The sequence below is a fragment of the Phlebotomus papatasi genome, chromosome 2, assembly GCF_024763615.1.
Source record: "Phlebotomus papatasi isolate M1 chromosome 2, Ppap_2.1, whole genome shotgun sequence".
Classification (NCBI taxonomy): Eukaryota; Metazoa; Arthropoda; class Insecta; order Diptera; family Psychodidae; genus Phlebotomus; species Phlebotomus papatasi.
Window position 1 is genome coordinate 26,249,729 of NC_077223.1, and position 21,561 is coordinate 26,271,289.

Sequence of the window (21,561 nt, forward strand, 5' to 3'; positions counted from 1 at the left end):
AGGTATTCACGGGGAACGCGGGGAATCCATACATTTTCAGGGAACTCTCGGGGAACCCGGGGAACTCATGCATTTTTTTCTGGGAATTCGGAAAACAGATATAAAATATATTTTTTTAGGGAACACGGGGAACTGATGTATTTTAATTCAGGAAACTCACGGAAAATTCAGGGCACCAATATATTTATTCGGGGAACCAGGAGTTCGAGCCACTTTGCTTATCAATAACCCCTTGAATAAAATTGGAAATTATTTGTTGAAATAGATCGATATTACGTATAGACTTTGTGTTTTGTTGATTTATTTAAATTTATCTTTTAGCTGTAATACTTTTTGGTAAAAAAATGAGCAATTGGTCTTAACGGGCACAAAAGCTGAATCGAAAAATTTTTAATAACCACTATCAAAATCAGCCTACATCTTGTCAGATGTCGTCTTTTTCTTGAGCAAAGGAGAATCTTATTCCTGCTCCTCCTTTAGTTTGAGATCTTCTAAATTGCTTGTTATTTCGTGTTTAGATTTCAATAAATGATAAAGTAATATATTCTCACCATTTTCACCTATAATATTTGCCCTTGTATTTGCCCATTCCTATCTTTCCCCTGTTGCTGGATTATTATACTTTCGCAGACTATAAAACAAACTGTGTCTTTTACCACAGAAGAAACATTTATAAAATGCTGCCTAACAAGACTTTCCCCGAAACTTACATTAATTCTATCATAGGATCATCTTTTTTTTCGTGTGAATGGCGGAAATGTGCTATATATCCAAAGTTATTGCTGATTTTATTTCATTTCCACCCCATAATAGAGACAATGAATGGCCACTTATGTGATTTAACACTGTTGGTAGTGGCAATAATGACAGAAAATGATGTGTGTACATGGATTAAAGTTGAATTTATTGATTATCATAAATAGAGGGTGTCTATTTCTCTCATTTGCCTTTCAGTTCCGGATCACATCCGGCCAAGGGTGTGTTCATTGCCGGAAAGACCGTACAATCCTCGTCAGAGTGACGACCTGTATCGTCTACGCACATTTTCCATCAGCAAGGGAACTGTTGTGAATTGTGGGGATTCCATTATCTCGAGGCGTTCTCGGAGTAACACCAGCGTTAATTCAACGACCAGCAGGTAAGACCCTTAAATTAAATTTACAGAAAAACGATTTTTCAAACGCGACCGATCCCTTTTGAGACATGACATCCGGTACTAGCTTCCGTATGTGAGTCATTCCTGGAAATTCCAGTGATGCTCTTACAAAAGTGAAAGCATCAATTCAATGGTCAGAGTACAATTCGATGTTAACTAATTTATTGTTGAAGCGTGACTTAGAAGAAATTCCATCAATTTAACTTAACTTTCTGGTCCATTTTCGGCGAAAGGAAAAGCGGAAGTTTGCAATTTTAAAAACATGAATAGAAATTTGCTGTGAAATTTACGTTAGATGAGATTTAGTTTAAAATTCATGAGGAACACTTTAACTTATGGTTCTTACAAACCATTTCTCTTTCTACGAGTCAACTATAAATACTGTACTTGTATCCTCGGAACTAGCATTTCATGGGACTTGTACGAATTCACAATGTTGAACTCTTTGGTGTAAGGAGTTAAAACATTTTAGATATTTCCCTAAAGAATTTCTTCTGCAATTTGTTGTATTTTTTTGCTGTCTTTTTAATGACTCTCAAAAAAAAATCCTCAGAGACAATTGAGAATGTTTCGCAAGACATTGAATTTCCATGAGATATTTTGAATTAGTTAAATTACAGAAACGTCTGTCCTTTTGTGGGGGATTGTTAGAGAATTCAATGGGGAATTATTCGGGACACAGTGAATTTTTCAAATGTCGTGTTATCTGTCTAGGACTTCTTAAAATTTATCAACCGTTTCTTTAAACCTCACAGGGCCATAAAAATCATTTAGCCTTATGATGTACAACAAGTTTAAATCAATTTAATTCTTGATTCAAGAATACTGACATATTTTTGTCAGTATGCTTTTTGTAAGATTTTAACTTTAATTGATAAAATACGATAGAATCTGTTCGAAGATAAGTTTGTTAAACTCTCTATTTTAGTCAAGACACACGTAGAGACATTAGAGTATAGACATATAGACATTTCCAAGACTCACCGGTCTATAAAAAAGCGAGGTGTGTTTCGAATTACCCTCGTTTAAACGGGCCGTATAGAGTGATAAAGAAAAGCCCAAACAATTAATTAGGACCCGATAATTTATGATGGGTGTCAAGTGAAAGAGGCCAGGAAACCACCATTTGAATTATTTGGCAACTCAAGTTCGGGCCAAACTCCCTATGTAACCTTCTTTTCTGCACACTTCACTGTTCGCCCTCTTTTTCCTCGTGCATGCCATCAAGGTAATCGACGGATTGTTGTGAAAGTTGAAGCATTTATCATTCTACTTCGGATTTTGAGAGAGAGAGGGACAAGAGGATGAAGAGGATTCTTGTGAAAGTCACAGTGAAAATGATTTCTAATGGAAATTAATGAGTGGCGAAATGTTAAGTCACTATATCGTTTTACGTGAAGGGTTTTCTATGAATTACTTCTTTGTTTTCGCTCAAAGAAAACTTACACTTTTTTGAGTGGTTGGATTTGATTTTTGACCACACTAATTAACTCTCAGGGCATGATTATTAAAATTATTATTGATATTAGGTAAGATTCTTAATAATGTCACCTAGTATATTCATCATAAAATCTCATGTCCTCCGATCGCGCTCAATCTATCGCAAAATGTGTTTGACTAGTTCCTAATCACGAATATATGGATGGCTAAAAAACTTTTGCGTTCGTCCGTCCGGAGGCTCTTTGGACCTGAATATCTCCTAAATAAAGAGAAATATCGACATACGGTTTTCGGCAAAGGCTATATTCAGGTGAAAATTGCTGCATTGACCCCCTACCTTTCTTTTTGCCATTTTGAAAACCCCCTCTATTTGTTTTCTCAATAGTTTAGCCCCTATGGCATTGATTGAACTCAAATTTTAGTATCTTATAGCTAAGCCTTAGTTTAGAAGGCCTTTAATAATAATTATTATTAAAAAAAAGAAACCGAGTTGCAAGCACCCCTAGTTGCACGCATTTCGAGGTCACATGTAAAAAAACTCATCTGAGTTTATTACTGGTCATTTTTTAGCTGAGATTATTTACAATCTCAGCTTTTGTGGTCCGAGGAGAAATCTGACCTTGTCAGATTGGGCTAAAATTTTGGATTCACAAAATAGATCTTCGTATTTAGCCATTCAGTGCGTCAATTCCGTTACAATTTATTAATAGGGTAGACGCTGGTATTACCAAAACGCTTCTAATATCGATTAAGCGATGCTTGTAATATCGACTTCTCTTTCCAATTGATGGATAAAAAAATAATTTTTCTACATGAACTTTATTATATGATTGTTTAATTATTTTATGTTTCACGATGTCAAATAAAAAATTTCACAATTTTTCCGGTAATATTTGCAAAATAAAAGTGATTTTCAAAAATGTGTGCACAAAATTACAATAGTAGCCATTCCAACTATTGATTGACTATAACAAGTTTTCATTTCAAAAATACGAATATATGGTTTTTTGTCAGTTAAAGTTGATCATTTCCTTAACTGATCGATAATACCCCTGTCTACCCTACTTAAAATTTACCTAGTTTGGACATTTCGTCCATATACGAAAATTCGTTGAATCATTCCTAATAATGGTTTTTAAAGGTAAAATATTTTAAAGGCACTCAAGAGCGTATTTTCTAACCGAATGTTTGCTTGACTTCTTGGAAAGGTCTTGGAATTCTTGACAAGTCTGAACCGATTTCAATCGGTTATGAAATGGTAATGAAATAAATAAATATTTTTTATCATAAATTCAATTATACTTCTTAGCTATTTTTTGACGACGTTTTGAGTGATTTATAAATCGGTTCAAATCGGTCGTGAACCGGAAAACGGTAAATGATGCAAGAGTATTTTTAAAGAATAGCATCTTAAGTCACGAGTCCGAGTTTTTCACAAAGTCTAGGATATTTTGCCATCGATTATATTAAAATGCACTTTCATTCATTTTGATGGGAAATAGTTTAGTGGCAAATGAATAGATAGAAAGATTTTTGTACTCATAAATATAACAAATTTGTTGCAGGATATTCTACTACGTCACAATAAAACAAAATTAATCAATTTGAGATACAATTCCAAATAGAAAATCATATTACAATGCTGATGATATGTCTCCAGTGTTATAAGGAAAGCAATATGGACTAAGAAGATGGATAAAAATATCAAAGTGGTTCCAGGTAGATTACTTTAATTGAATTTGGAGCTTCATTGTTTGCAGTATTTCTCATATTTTTTTTCAAAATTGATCCATTTCTCTGCTTCAATTTCTATATTATTCAAATAATATTTATAGCAATGCATTTCAAATACAATTAGGTATGGGATAGATGAATGAACGCAAATATTAAGAGTTTCCTAAAACAATTTTTATATTTTCTTCCTGTTACTTTTCCCAAATTGATTTTTTGTATCATTACACAGAATACATATTATCAATATTATAAAATGATTTCCTGTGTAAAATGGTACCAACTACAATAGCTGGTCCAACCTACAATAGCTGGTGTATGATTTAAAAATTACTGAGACCCAAGTCAAAAGGGACTGTCAGTCCTTGGGAAAGTAACGATATCCTTCTGAAAATTCACGGCTTTGACATTTTATTTATCAAAAACGGTTTAACCGATCTTAATGAAATTCGGCTCAAAGTCGATGTATGTTAAACTAGTCGTGCTTTAAAGCCATCGCGCATTACAGGGCAACAAAATGAAAAGTTTTTTCGTGTGATGGAAAACCATCGGTATTTTCGGAGTCCTTGATGTGCCGTGTACATTATCTCTCAAAAAAAGTTTTTAACATTAACAGTAGTAGCAATATATAATTTATACCTATTCTACAGGGCTGAGTGTTAAATATTTATTTTATGTATAATCGTTAGTATAGTTGAATACTTACAAATTATGAATTCTATTTTGTTTTCTGATTCACATTTGATTAGTTTCGACAGATAGGGAAAAGTACTCTTCCTTCGAACGTTAATGCCTACGAATAATGGCAGAATCACATTGGCAGTAAAATGCTCACCGTATTTCGTTAATCTACGCATTTTCTTTGCAATTCTTACGCAAATTCTCGATTACCGTATTACCTTCTCATACTCGGTGTCACTAGATGAAAATAATATAAGAAAATTGAAGAAATAAAACGAAAATGCGATAAAAGGTGAGCAAAAAAACTGTACGATTAATTTCTCTAACAGTTTTTTTTAATGACCGTTTATCGAATTTTCGTTTTATTTCTTCAATTTTCTTATATTATTTTCAGTTAGTGCCACCGAGTATGAGATAAGGTAATACGGTAATCGAGAATTTGCGTAAGAATTGCAATGCAAATGCGTAAATTAACGAAATACGGTGAGGTTACGACGAGCATTTTATTGTCAATGTGATTCTGCCCTAATGCGAATTTTCTTTTAGTTTTCCTACACACATTTCTATTAACACAGACTTACACATTTCTATTAAATATTAGTTGGCTTATCATCAATTGTTGATAATTCCGTGATAATTTAGTGTAAATCTTTTCCGAAAAACAAGAGAAATTCACATTATTCGAAGGCATGAACGTTCGAAAGGAGAGCAATTTCCTCTACTTCTTGTCTTTATCCATATTTTTTGCGCATTATTAAAACGGACGAATGATTTGAAAAAGTGAAAGTTGATGGAACAATTGAATCTGAATTGGAAGTTACTACACTCAGAGAAAAGCACGCGTGATTGAAATCAACCAACAGGCGTGATTCCGTGATATTTTAAAAAGTGATAAATATGAACATATTTGTAATAAATATTAACACGTCCGTGATACAAATAAAAGAAATCACGTCAGTGATAAATAGAAACACAGCATGATGCTATTTATCAAAAAATGAAATATATTGACTCCAAGATTCAAACACGGGCGTGTTAAATAGAAACACGCCGTGTTCCTTTTTAATAAATATACAAATTGCCCCAAAATATTAATCACGGACGTGCTAAATGGTATCACACCGTGTCCTATTAACAAATCCTCAAATTTCCGCGAAATGTTAATTATCGACGTGTTAAATAGAAACACGCCCTGTTAATATTTAACAAATCTTTATATTGCCTCAAAATGTTAATCACGGACGTGTTAAATAGGAACACGCCATGTTCCTATTTAATAAAACCTGAAATTGACCCAAAATGTTAATCACGGACTTGTTAAATAGGAACATGCCGTGTTCATATTTAACAAATCCTTATATCGCCCCAAAATGTTAATCACGGACGTATTAAATGGTACCACGCCGTGTTCCTATTTAACAAATTCTTAAATTGCCTCAAAATGTTAATCATGGACGTCTTCAATGACATCACGCCGTGTTAATATTTAACAAATCCTTATATTGAACCAATATGTTAATCACCCACGTGTTAAATAGAATCACGCCGTGCTCCTATTTAACTAAATCTTAAATTGCCTCAAAATATTAATCACGGACGCGTTAAATGATATCATGCCGTGTTAATATTTAACAAATCCTCAAATTGCCGTAAAATGTTAATCACGGACGTGTTAAATGGTATCACGCTGTGTTACTATTGAACAAAACCCTAAATTGCAGCGAGATGTTAATCACGAACATGTTTAATGATATCACGCCGTGTTACTATTTAATAAAACCTCAAATTGCCCCAAAATGTTAATCACGGACGTTTTAAATGGTATCACGCCCTGTTACTATTTAACAAATACTTATATTGCCCCAAAATGTTGATCACGGACGTGTTAAATGGTATCACGCCGTGTTACTATTTAACAAAACCTTAAATCGCCTCAAAATGTTAAACGCGGACGTGTTAAATGGTATCATGCCGTGTTACTATTTAACAAATCCTTATATTTCCCCAAAATGTTAATCACGGACGTGTTAAATGGTATCGCGCCGTGTTACTATTTAACAAAACCTTAAATCGCCTTAAAATGTTAATCACTGACGTGTTAAATGGTATCACACCGTGTTCCTATTTAACAAATACTTATATTGCCCCAAAATGTTAATCACGGACGTGTTTAATGGTATCACGTCGTGTTACTATTTAACAAATCCTTATATTGCCCCAAAATGTTAATCACGGACGTGTTTAATGGTATCGCGCCGTGTTACTATTTAACAAAACCTTAAATCGCCTCAAAATGTTAATCACGGACGTGTTAAATGGTATCACGCTGTGTTACTATTTAACAAAACCCTAAATTGCAACGAGATGTTAAACACGGCCGTGTTAATATTACGCCGTGTTACTATTTATCAAATCTCTATTTCACCTCAAAATTTTAATCACGCATGTGCTAAATGGTATCATGCCGTGTTACTATTTATTAAATCGCAATTTTTCCACAAAATGTAAATCGCGGACGTGCAAAATAGTTTCACACTATGTCACCATTTATTAAATTTCTAATTTGCCTAATAATGAAAATAATACATGTACCAAATGGTAGTACTGATTGATACTGTTTAGCACATCCGTGATTCACATTTTGGGGCAATATAGCGATTTGATAAATAATAACACGGCATGATACCATTTAGCACGTCCGTGATTAAAATTTTGGGGTAAAATAGATATTTGATAAATAGTAACACGGCATGATACCATTTAACACGTCCGTGATTAACATTTTGGGGCAAAATAGACATTTGATAAATAGTAACATGGCGTGATACCATTAAGCACGTCCGTGATTAACATTTTGAGGCATAAAAGCGATTTGATAAATAGTAACACGGCATGATACCATTTAACACGTCCGTGATTAACATTTTGGGGGTAAAATAGACATTTGATAAATAGTAACACGACGTGATACCATTAAACACGTCCGTGATTAACATTTTGGGGCAAAATAGGTATTTGGTAAATAGTAACACGGCATGATACCATTTAACATGTCCGTAATTAACATTTTGGGGCAAAATAGACATTTGATAAATAGTAACATGGCGTGATATCATTAAGCACGTCCGTGATTAACATTTTGAGGCATAAAAGCGATTTGATAAATAGTAACATGGCTTGGTACCATTAAGCATATCCATGATTAACATTTTGGGGCAAAATAGGTATTTGGTAAATAGTAACACGGCATGATACCATTTAACACGTCCGTGATTAACATTTTGGGGTAAAATAGACATTTGATAAATAGTAACACGACGTGATACCATTTAACACGTCCGTGATTAACATTTTGGGGCAAAATAGGTATTTGGTAAATAGTAACACGGCGTGATATCATTAAGCACGTCCGTGATTAACATTTTGAGGCATAAAAGCGATTTGATAAATAGTAACACGGCATGATACCATTTAACACGTCCGTGATTAACATTTTGGGGGTAAAATAGACATTTGATAAATAGTAACACGACGTGATACCATTAAACACGTCCGTGATTAACATTTTGGGGCAAAATAGGTATTTGGTAAATAGTAACACGGCATGATACCATTTAACATGTCCGTAATTAACATTTTGGGGCAAAATAGACATTTGATAAATAGTAACATGGCGTGATATCATTAAGCACGTCCGTGATTAACATTTTGAGGCATAAAAGCGATTTGATAAATAGTAACATGGCTTGGTACCATTAAGCATATCCATGATTAACATTTTGGGGCAAAATAGGTATTTGGTAAATAGTAACACGGCATGATACCATTTAACACGTCCGTGATTAACATTTTGGGGTAAAATAGACATTTGATAAATAGTAACACGACGTGATACCATTTAACACGTCCGTGATTAACATTTTGGGGCAAAATAGGTATTTGGTAAATAGTAACATGGCGTGATACCATTAAGCACGTCCGTGATTAACATTTTGAGGCATAAAAGCGATTTGATAAATAGTAACACGGCATGATACCATTTAACACGTCCGTGATTAACATTTTGGGGGTAAAATAGACATTTGATAAATAGTAACACGACGTGATACCATTAAACACGTCCGTGATTAACATTTTGGGGCAAAATAGGTATTTGGTAAATAGTAACACGGCATGATACCATTTAACATGTCCGTAATTAACATTTTGGGGCAAAATAGACATTTGATAAATAGTAACATGGCGTGATATCATTAAGCACGTCCGTGATTAACATTTTGAGGCATAAAAGCGATTTGATAAATAGTAACATGGCTTGGTACCATTAAGCATATCCATGATTAACATTTTGGGGCAAAATAGGTATTTGGTAAATAGTAACACGGCATGATACCATTTAACACGTCCGTGATTAACATTTTGGGGTAAAATAGACATTTGATAAATAGTAACACGACGTGATACCATTTAACACGTCCGTGATTAACATTTTGGGGCAAAATAGGTATTTGGTAAATAGTAACACGGCGTGATATCATTAAGCACGTCCATGATTAACATTTTGAGGCATAATAGAGATTTGATAAATAGTAACACGACATGATATCATTAAACTCGTCCGTGATTAACATTTTGCGATAAAATAGACATTTAATAAATAGTAACACGGCGTGATACTATTTAACACATCCGTGATTAAAATTTTAGAGCAAAATAGATACTCCCTCCGTTCCGAAATAAGTCGTACGTTTGGCGAAAAATTAGGGATTAAGGAATGGTTTCAGAGAATGTTTTTGTTATTTGCAAATATCTTGTGTATGAACTATCCTCCATGTTCAGGGATAATATGGGGATCCTATCACGATGGTATGTTGAGGATTCGATATGTTGAAGTTGTCCATTTTTCGCATTTTTTTCAAAGAGCTCCGGTAGATAGTTAATTACTACAAGACGGACTGTGATTAACATTATAGGCTAGAAATTGTTCTAAATTTTTAGTATGAACAAGTAGAACTCAATAGTTATTACCGATATGACGTTTTTTATTGCTCAAATTTCGCAGAATGAGCAATAAAAAGAACATCCTTTTTTATGTTTTCGAATATCTGGATGCAAAATGGTGAGAGATAGGGACTTGGGACCTTCAGCGGACCCCCCATAAGTTGACCCTGGGACCATTTATATGTTTCTCTAAAGCATATCCAGAATTGAAAAAAAGAAATCGCACGACGTGTTTTCGAGCAATCCCAAAAAACATGATTTTGGAGGAAAATGGGACAGGTGGGGGCAAAATAAAGGACATATTAATGGTCCCAGGGTCAACTTATGGGGGGGTCCCCCGAAGGTCCCAAGTCTGTATCTCTCACCATTATGCACCTATTTTAGATTGAAAATAAAACGCCATAAGACATTTTTAAAACATTCGTTCCTCAACTTACCATGAAGACTGGACCCCAATTTTAGTGCTGAACATTAACAATAGTTCTTTACAAGAGATAATTGTTGATACACAAAACATTTACCAACAAACTTTCCCTTAATCCCAATTTTTCCCAAACGTATGACTTATTTCGGAACAAGAATTTTTCCCAAACGTACGACTTATTTCGGAACGGAGGGAGTATTTGGTAAATAGTAACACGGCATGATATCATTTAACACGTCCATGATTAACATTTTGGGGTAAAATAGATATTTGGTAAATAGTAATACGGCGTGATACCATTAAGCACGTCCATGATTAACATTTTGGGGCTAAAATAGACATTTGATAAATAGTAACATGGCATGATACCATTTAACACGTCCGTGATTAACATTTTAGGGTAATATAAGAATTTGTTAAATGGTATCACGGCGTGTTATTATTCAACTCGTCCGTGATTAACACTTCGCGGTAGGGATTTGTTAAGTTGGAACAGAGCAAAATAAAAATTGAGTGAATAGTATCACGGCCTGTTATCATTTAGAATGTCCGTGATTATTATTATGTGGGAATTTATTGAGCTTAATTCATGGTTTTTGCTCTGCAATTTTGGTAAAAATGTCAATAATTGATGCATACTATATGCCGCAGCTTCCTTGAAATGCATATGTGTCGCTCGCATGAATTATAAGTTACAGTGTCACTTATAATTCATGCGAGCGACACATTCGCGTGTGAAAGACATTTTCGCAGAATTTTCATTCGAATAAGGTGGAACATCCACCTTCACCCTTTTGATTGTGCTGCTTTACGGCGGCTGAAGGGCTCAATGCGAGCCAGTAGATTTAGTATTGGGTAGATATAGTATTGGGAACACGGCGTGATACCATTTAACACGTCCGTGATTAACATTTTGGGGCAATATAAGGATTTGTTAAATAGGAACACGGCGTGTTCCTATGTAACACGTCCGTGATTAACATTTTGGGGCAATATAAAGATTTGTTAAATAGTAACACGGCGTGATACCATTTACCACGTCCGTGATTAACATTTTGGGGCAAAATAAGGATTTGTTAAATAGTAACACGGCGTGATACCATTTAACACGTCCGTGATTAACATTTTGGGGCAATATAAAGATTTGTTAAATAGTAACACGGCGTGATACCATTTAACACGTCCGTGATTAACATTTTGGGGCAATTTGAGGATTTATTAAATAGTAACACGGCGTGATACCATTTAACACGTCCGTGATTAACATTTTGGGGCAATTTGAGGATTTATTAAATAGGAACACGGCGTGTTTCTAATTAACACGTCCGTGATTAACATTTTGGGGCAAATGGGTGGTCGTGATAAATACTAACAAAATATCACATCGATAATCACGGCCGCGCTTGATTTTTCTTTCCTAAATATCACGTTTGTTATCACGCGTGTTGCAATATAACACGTTTGTGATAAAAATTGGCTTTTCCGAAACGTGATTATATTTAACATTTTTGTTAAAAAACAACCACGGCTGTTGATTGGCTGTTTTAACACGACCGGCGTGTTAGCATTTATCAATTTTTGATTAATAGAATCACGTTTTTCTCTGAGTATACCCAAAATATCTACCTACACTCTGAAATCTAAATATATTTGAATTTCCTTTGATTTTTGAACATTCTGTTATGTCAAATATTTCCTCTCATACGGGGTTCCATGGTGAAAGAATGTGCGACAAGGGCGCACTTTCTGGAAAAGCGGTGATGGACGGAGAAAGTTTGATTGGCACGTATTACTACGCGATGGTGAAAAGATAGAGCTTTCCCTGCTGTTTCATATAACCAGATGAACCAAATGTTCTCTTTGGTTAAAATGAAAAATTCCATTCTGAGAGTGTGTATAAAAAAAAAACAGAAATGTCACCCTTGGCCCCATTTTTGCCAGCGTGTCCGTCCATACTCTGAAGGTATGGTGGATTGTTAATGTTTGGATAAAAAAATGTTCTACCATTTATCTTTACTCGCATGGAGATGTTTTGTATAAATTTTTCCATCAGCATGAACCTGGATAAATTCATTAAAATTGAGTGAAGTATATATATTTTTTTTAATAATGGGATCTGGGACGGTGAAAGTAAAAGGTAAATGTTCTCATTTACACCATCAGGATCGATATTGAACCGTTTTACACAATGTTTTGTACGTCTACAAACATCGCCACATTTAGAATGATTTTAATTGTAAATGACAAGATAAATGAGTTTTTGCCACCCAAAATTTCACTCATCTTTTGTTGAGAAAGATTTTATTCATCATATTATTAATTTAATTACATCACATAACTACATTGTGAAAATACCGCAAAATTGTTTGCAAGACGTTAGAGGAAGAATGTCTTGGCATCGCCAGGCAGCTTAATTTCGCATCTTGACGGCAAATGGCACGCAGGATGGAAAATGATTAATGAATATTGCTTAGGCTGATGGTGGATGGAAAATGTTTGTATTTCCCACCCAAGTACACTTTCATTGCTCACATTTTCTAGCACAAACTTTGAATATTATGCCAAGGCGTAGAGCTTAAACAATTTTGTCTTTTGGGAGTGCAGCAACTTCTTCAGAAGTATAGAGATATTCAGGGTGATAATGCACGAAGCATGATCACCCGGGGAAAATTAGGCAAATATTATTCAAATCTAGGTTTAACAAACTCCCCAAAAAGTTATTTTGAACCATCAAGCAAAAAGAGATAACAACTTCTGAAAGTTTTTTTTCTTGCTCAGGGACTTCCACAAGTTCCGGAAGAAACTTTCATTGTGTTAATTATGTATATCGTCCAGCGTAATTGTTGAAGAAAATTAAATTGGTATTGTGGGAGCGATAGGGCCTCAGGAGAAAATCTTAAGGATTATGTTATCTGAATTGAGAGGTGATTTTCGAAAAGTTTTTGTGATAGTGAATCTTCTTGTTTAATTTTTAACTGTGTGCTTAAAAGTTTTGTTTTTTAATCTACTTGTGAATCATTCAAGTTTCAGAGACTTCTTAATTTTATGGAACTGGTACATACATATGATACCATAATTAGGTGAAGTACTTAAAACTTCTGCTAAGCTTCCGTTGCACTTCAAACTTTAGTACGAAAAAAATGATTTTATACAAATCCCAAAGCAACAATTAGCCCTAACTTGACCTTCGAAAATATTTAACCTATAATATAGCAGTAAGTGATGTGGTAAAGGAAATTTATGCAAAGTACTTCGAGTAACTTGATGCTACTGTCAGTGTCTGTAAGTCTGAGTTAAATTCTAAGAGCAAATTATTCTTAAGGATAAGCTTAACTTTAAAGCGTGTCCACGATAAAATTGTTCCCAAGAATAATGCTTTAAAAAGGAAGTGTACTATTATATTAAAAAAAAGAAAAATATTTTTTGAAACTTCAATTCATTGTAGCTTTATTAGATATATTAGTTTTTTTTATCAAGTATTTAATTGGCGAAATCTCGAATCTTCATCTTGAGTCCTCCCATCAAGGTCTGTACAAGATCATCACCGTGGTACTTGGTTGTTTCATTCCATTTTTTCTTGAAGTCCTCAATGTTCTCGACGCATTTAGCCTTCTTCTTCAGATCGTATTTGATAATAGCCCAATATGTTTCAACTGGACGGAGATTTGAAGTGTTTGGCGGATTTATCTCCTTGGGTACATAACGAACGTCGTTCTTCTCGTACCATTCTTTGGTTGCATTTGAGTAATGGCACGACGTCAAATCTGGCCAGAAGATCGGGGGTATGTCATGGCATCTGTACAGAGGCAACAGGCCGCTTTTGGAGGCATTCCATGATGTAAATTGACGAGTTCATGTTGCCTTGCATTTGTTGATCAAATCCTATGAATCAAACACACAATTTCACCAGAGCTTTCGACACTTATCGTATCTTTCTCAGTGATTCTTGGTTGGTCTTTTCTTTAGGATTTTTGTCACTAATTCCTCTACTTTATTATGCATCAGTTTTGAATTTGGTTAGGAGCTAATTTTCTTCTTTCTCTTTTGCACCAGTCCGTTCGCCGTGCAAAAAAAGAAAGAAGAAAATTAGCTCCTAACCAAATTCAAAACTGATGCATAAGAATGTAAAGGAATTAGTGACACAAATTCTAAAGAAAAGACCAACCAAGAATTACTGAGGAAGACACGATAAGTGTCGAAAGCTCTGGTGAAATTATGTGTTTGATTCATAGGTTTGATCAACAAATTCCGATCCCACCGGAAGGACAGATTGTCCTGAAAAACCTAGCTTAAAGTTCTTTAAGTTGATTCTTCATTTCGAACTCACGTGTGACAATGTCACAAAAATTACAGAATTCCTCTACGGAAATGTTAAAGTTCTTTAAGTTGATTGTTCAATTTAATTTAAATGAACTTGCAATTGAAACGTCATAGTTTTATTTCAGAACTGTAAATCTTTAATGCTGACACCACCTGTTGAATTAAAAATATTCGTGTATAAGTTCATTTCACTTCTAAATTGATGGGGAAATTCCTATTTGACTTTTTAAATTAAAATTTCAGTATATTTGCCTTTTCGCTAGTCCTTTACATTTAAATGTTTTATTGGACATTAGTAAGGTGCATTTTTGTATTTGACTGAAATTCATTTCGGTCCTAATAATAAAATTGCACTGAGATGAAACTTTTTTCCCATTTTTCTGTTTAAATGCTCTAGGAGATATTTTATTGCTGTATTGCTGCGTATGCTTTTATGACAGATATGTATGTTTTATCCTTAATTTTTGTTTAAAGATATCCATATACTTAAAATCTAAGCAAATTCAGTAAAAGAGATTACATATATTATGATATCACATCATGATTTGATCATTATTATGATTTAACCAAAAATAGAACCTTCAGAAAAGGTCAATAAGTAACATCGTCTGAAAAAAACTCCCTACTTTAATATCTTTCGTTCTTCGTCATTTTCCTTTAGCGGAAAGATGATACATAAAGATATGAAAATCGGTGACAATTTTTAGGGTAAATAACTTTTGAAGCACAGGAAGATGATTTGCGTGTAAGTTATTGGGTTGTATAGGGGAGACTGTCCAAATATAACTTATCTTCAAATAGCGTATCGGTAATCAAAATAGATAACTCAAGTTGCGAAGTTTATTAAAGAAAGTTCCCCCAGATATAAAGGAGAACGGGCATATTAAAGATACTTTAGGGTAAGTGTGCCAAATTTCGCCATAGTTAATATAAGCACCGAAGTCCTAAGTTTGAATTGCAATATTTTTAATTCATATTGATATTTTTTGTTACCTCCTTTTCGGGAGGGTTATGTGGAACCTTGAAGACTAGTTTATCAAATTTATTTTCTTTAAATCACTTCCTAAAATATTAAAAAATTAATAAAAATATGGACATAGCTTTGGGTAGTATTCCGGCCACTTTGTGTCAAATACCGGTCACCTTTTTCTGACTTTTGTGACGCAACGGATAGAAAATTTCAAAACGTCAAACGAGACAAATTTAATATTTTGTTTAATACGATTATATGACCCACAAGCCCTGAGATCTTCCGTGTAATTTGTCCTGAAGACCTGAAGAGTAGCATCTCAAATTTACGCGCAGATTCCCGTAGCAATGTGCCCTTCCTGAACTCTTTCAAGACATTTTCCACATAATCCTTTTCATAGAAGCGATGGTTTTTTTTTCTCTGGACATTGTAGAAGTCAGAAATTGAAAACAAGAACACAAAATGAATAAAAAATTTAGGAAAGCAAAAGATGTTGCCGGAATAGGCAACACTACCTCACCGGAGAGACGCTCACAAAGTATATACTTTTTTACGCGAAATACAGGATCTAGCTGGGAAATTTCACCCGAAATTTAAAGATTGATTCACTATTAACATAAACAGAAACAATCTTTAATGAAAACTAATCAATTTTCATGAAAAACACCAAAAGAAAATCTTTTGTACTTCACCACAAATCGTAAGACTGCTTGAAACACATTTGATCTGTCACATTTTTTGTAAGACTCTTTCCACATTGAGTTTTTACAACGCAATTTAAATTCAAATTATACCTAAAATTTACCGGTCTTTGTGTTAATACATCCTAAAATGAATAAATATTTAAAAGCAAAATGAATTCATTGACTATTCGAAGATAACATACATAATTTTAATTAATTTATTTCCATGGCCGAAATTACACTCAAAGTGGCCGAAATTAGAAGCTGGCCGAAATTTGGCACACTTCCCCTATATTTTTGTCAAAAAAATAGTTTTTTGACAAGAAACTTGAACTAATCTGTCTTTCCGTTTTAGTGTTCAATGTTAAAAAGACAAACAAATATTTTAACAATTTTGACATAATGAATTTTTCGCCTAAATGTAATAAAATTTTAAGAAAATATAATACTGCCTGTTCTTCATTTTGTAGTCACTTACCGATATTTAACTTTTGTTGAAAATCGCTTGTTGATATCTCTCTCCATTCTCTCTGCAAAAGTGATTATATGACAACCGGGACGGTTGGGATTGTCGTCGGTCGGGACAAGACGTTAACGAAAATCGAATTTTAGATTTTTTTTAAAATTTAATTGTCAATATCTTTTGCTATCTTTGGTGAGTAATTTTTTGATACTTTTCCTGTTCCAAACATCCCCGCTCTCCTGTATCTTCTACTTTTGCCACTATCATGCTAATTTTGGTGTTATTTACTATCGACGTTGTGCAAAATATTAATTTAGTAGCTGTGAAGATGTAAGGAGAGTTGTTCAGAAGGTTGAACAAGTACACATTCGGAGACTCCCGAAGTGGTATTTAGGGAGGTATTAAACGCGTTGATGATACTTATCTCTTCCTAGCTGTTGGGATTTACGTCTCTTCGTAATTAGCAAATGTAAAACGATTTAATAATGAGTTTGAGAGGGAATTGACTCTGAAATTTATTTACACAGAGCGAAATAGAATTGGTGGCTACATTAAATAGAAATTAGCTCCATTGAAATGTTATCGACTCTCTCAATCCCCTATACGTGCATTGGCTCTTGATTCTGCGTGTGGTTAATTCATGGAAAATCGTCGGTTAGTTCATTGGGGACTCTCAATACCCAGGAGATGAATTTATGTGGGTGAAAGTAATTTTTTTCTGCCTCTCTCACACTTTATTCACTGGTACATTGTGAAAGAAAATTTGTCTTGAGACATTTGTGGAATGGGAAGAATATTTTTATATGTATTAAATAGAACTTCCATGGGTTTAATTTCAATCCCATGGTATACCCAGAGAAGGGTGAGATTGGGGTGTCGGGTCGGGAGTGAGAGATGTAAGAAGAATCCTTACCCCATAGAGATTTCATCCTGAACGTTTTTCCCTAGCTTACCTAAGCCTGAAAGCTCCCGAGGATATAAGCTGCAGAGGTATAGAAAGATTCTATTTTTGGAACAACCTCACTCCAAACTTTGAATCCCTAAAATCTGCAAAAAGGATCATACTATAAATTTCACCTTTAACATATCTATCCGAAATTTTTGAATACTTTTCTAACAATGTCTTCTCATAAAAATTTACAACAGAATTCTTCATAATTTAAAATGTGTCATTTACATTCCAAAATGACCTTAGCACCCTGCGTGTAATTCTGACCAAATGAGTTTACCTTCAATTTCATCCTTGTTTAATTTATCCGTCTCGCCGTAGTCAACAACGTCATGAGATGTGGCAAATGCCAGCACGAGATCAAATTCAATTAATTACGAAGAAAAGTTAGATGAAGAAAAAAATATGAGATTTTTCTTATTACCAAGAACTGGAATCATTGAAATAATATTTTTCAACACCCTGGATATCTCTTATCTCCCAGGATAAACTCACAAGATTTTGCCCCTGGGAAATTATAAGTCAATTACACATTAATCAAAACGGAACGAAGATGCAGAAAACCCAATTTTCCTACTAAATTATTCTCTAGGATTATGAATTATTCGCTGTTATTAATATTATTTATTACAGCAATCAACATGTTATTTTTTTCGATCAATTTTTACTCTGTGCTTTATTAAGAATCGGTGTTATTGTTCGGAATCAATAAAAACAGAACAGACAAACAAGTAATTATCTGCTTTTCCGTAGATGCATATTTAGATATCTTTATTTCAAAGTATTTTGATTCAAAAATGTAAAAGGTAATAAGTACCACTGACAATTTAACAATAAATACAGTGAGTGTCAATAGTTTGTTACCTAATGTATATTTGAGAAACCAAGTGGAAAAAATGATAGAAAAATACTTCTTCACTTTTTAGTTATTGCAAATAAGGTCCCTGGTAACCTGTAGATCTTTATATATTTAAAAAAAATAATAATTTTATTTCATAGAAAAAAATGTTTTCCAAAAGTTTATCATTTTTGATACGTCAAAAGGGTCAAAAGTTTGTTGCTGTTGAAAGAAAGTGTAAGATTGGTTTCTTGGCTCGTAAGATTCTATTGGTAAGCAAGATCAATCTTGGTAAGAGGTTATATTTTTACTTTTTTAGCATGTTTCAAATACAACTGCAACCTCTTACCTAGATTGGTTTGGTTTATCAATGGAATCCTGCAAAGGAAGCAGTCATTCTTACCAATTTCTTTAATTTACGGTTGATTTTGAAGCTTCTATTCCTTCTATAACCACTCACTCCTGAATTTTTGGAGCGGACATCATGGAATTGCTGTCAGAGATACATATAATGAGGTTATAAACCCTCTGGAATCTAATCTCTGGGTTTACCAGTAGCGTTTTTCAGATGTAATCGCGCCTCATTACTGTAGATGTAGAGTATTTTATTTAAAGTCCTTCGTGAGTTTTCACAAAATTTGGCAATTAACGACGCAGATTCATTACGGCAATATTTCTGAACGATTTTTCATCTTTTAACCTCTTTTAACTTGTCATTTTTAACCTAAATTATAAATTATCAAGAAAACACATTATTTCTTGTTATTGATCATCATTTTTATATATACACATATTTACAATTGAAAACTTTCAATATGTACAAACCCACCATTTGTCTCTTAAATGACATAAACTCAAAATATAACTGGTTTGCATTATGGTTGAATGTTTTGATCATTTTGAATTAGGGTAAAATGAAGCAATTTGGAACCATTTACAATTTGGGACATTTGAGATTTTCTCATTGTTTCAGATGAGCAAAGAGAGGACAAAGACCGTGAAATAGAAGAATAAGACGATTAAGAAGAAAAGGAACTGCTTTTATTTCTTTTGAATCTCTAAAATAGTGAGAAAATCTCAAATGTCCCAAATTGTAAATGGTTCCAATTACCTCATTTTACCCTACTTTTTCAAATGAGGTAGTAATTTTTTGACGTATAAAAAATGATCATGTTTTAAAAACTTATTAAAAACTAGTTTAAAGGATGTAATTTGCAGATTTTGACGCTTTCCGACTGGCGTTGAACAACTAGGCTCAAAAAGCCCTATGTGTCCCCCTATTGATAACTAGTTCATTAAAAAAAAATAAAATTCGCATCGTTTGAAGGTTCACTGTGTGCGAACCATGCTAACATTCCCATACTAAGTCATTGGATTTTATAAATTTGCCTCAGTTCTTTCTAAAATCTATTTAGAAATATTAAAAATAAATAAAATAATAGAGAGAGAATTGAGATAGGGTTGCATTAAAAACGCTATTTTTTCGCATACTTCTAATGGAATCTGGTCTTTAAAGTTGTGCAATTTAGATAGAAAAAAACAATTCTTAATCTAAATTTAATTATGGCTAGGTCTACCTTCCTTGAGAAATATGCGAAAAAACAGTGTTTTCAATGTAGCCTCACCTCTCATTATTGCAGTAAAAAAGTCAATTTCGCTAGCACGGTATTTATAAGATTCAAATAATTTCATGTAATTTACACACAAAAAACATTGTCTTTGGATCCAACTCAAAAATTGTTGAATTTTCATTTCATTTCGTTTATTTTAGCTTTTTTGCCTTTTTATACATTTGTAATGTTTTTTCCTGTACTCGGGATCCTCCCTAATGCGAGATAATTACATCTGATGCTCGAATCTTCACGATATACTTATGCATATAAATATTTGATGTTCTATATGACTTTTGCCTAATGAAAAGCATCTCGACTGAAGTATATGTCTTAAATGGAAATACAACAATTTTTACACAATTTTTGTTTAAAAATTCAACAACTTTTGTCTCAAAATTCAACAATTTTTGTTTAAAAATATAACAACTTTGGCTGAAATACTCAAGGCTTCACACTATAATAGTGTGAAAAATTATGATCAAACTATAATAGTGTTAATTTTTGATCATGTGACAAAAAAATACCATAAAGTTGTGTATTTTTTCACACTCTAATAATGTGAAAAACTATAATCATACTATAATAGTGGTAATTTTTAGATTTTTTCAACAGTTTTAAATCACAAAAACATTGTCGAAAATTTCTTATGACTATAATAGTGGGGAATTTTACACGGATCGCAATTTCGATTTCACACTATTATAGTGTTAAAATTTTACACATTTTCAAATTAAACAACGTTGTTTAAATTTTTTTTAACTATAATAGTGGTAATTTTCAATCACGTGACAATAAATTACCGAATTATTGTGCATTTCTTAAACATTTTTAAATTAAACAACTAAAATGGTCGATTTTGCACTATTATATTAGTAAAATTTTACACATTTTTTACTGTGTAGTTAAGTTGTTTTTTTTTCAAAAGATTTCTATATTATTTTTAATATTATGTCACATATGGCAACTTATCACGAGCTTGCACGCCCAATCAGCCTCAAAGGCTTCATTTTTCCTAAAACTTCATATTAAGAAATTCCACTGAATATGATGTTTGTAGAGATGAGAGAAGTTGTGTGGCGAGTATTTCAGGTTGTATATCAATTTTTTTTTCAACAAGTTAAGAATCTTATTGAAGAGAGGAAAAATGAAAGTTTATTTTGGTATATTTAGATATTTTCCTTTCGCAATCACAATTTCCTCATCGTTCTGCGTAGTCATGACGATAGAAAGAATCATCACCACATTGTATATTGCTGAGGACTAAAGCTCCATCAGCTTTCTCGTGAAAGGTA

At 33.4% G+C, this 21,561-nt stretch overlaps 1 protein-coding gene across 1 annotated transcript in view; it reads left to right on the forward strand.

Annotated features, from left to right (window-relative positions):
- LOC129803201 (uncharacterized) overlaps positions 1 to 21,561 on the forward strand; it is a 106,379-nt gene that overhangs the window by 60,538 nt on the left and 24,280 nt on the right. Inside the window, exon 7 of the mRNA XM_055849614.1 lies at positions 955 to 1,138. Within this exon, the coding sequence (XP_055705589.1) occupies positions 955 to 1,138 (184 nt within the window). The remainder of the gene's footprint in view (positions 1 to 954; positions 1,139 to 21,561) is intronic.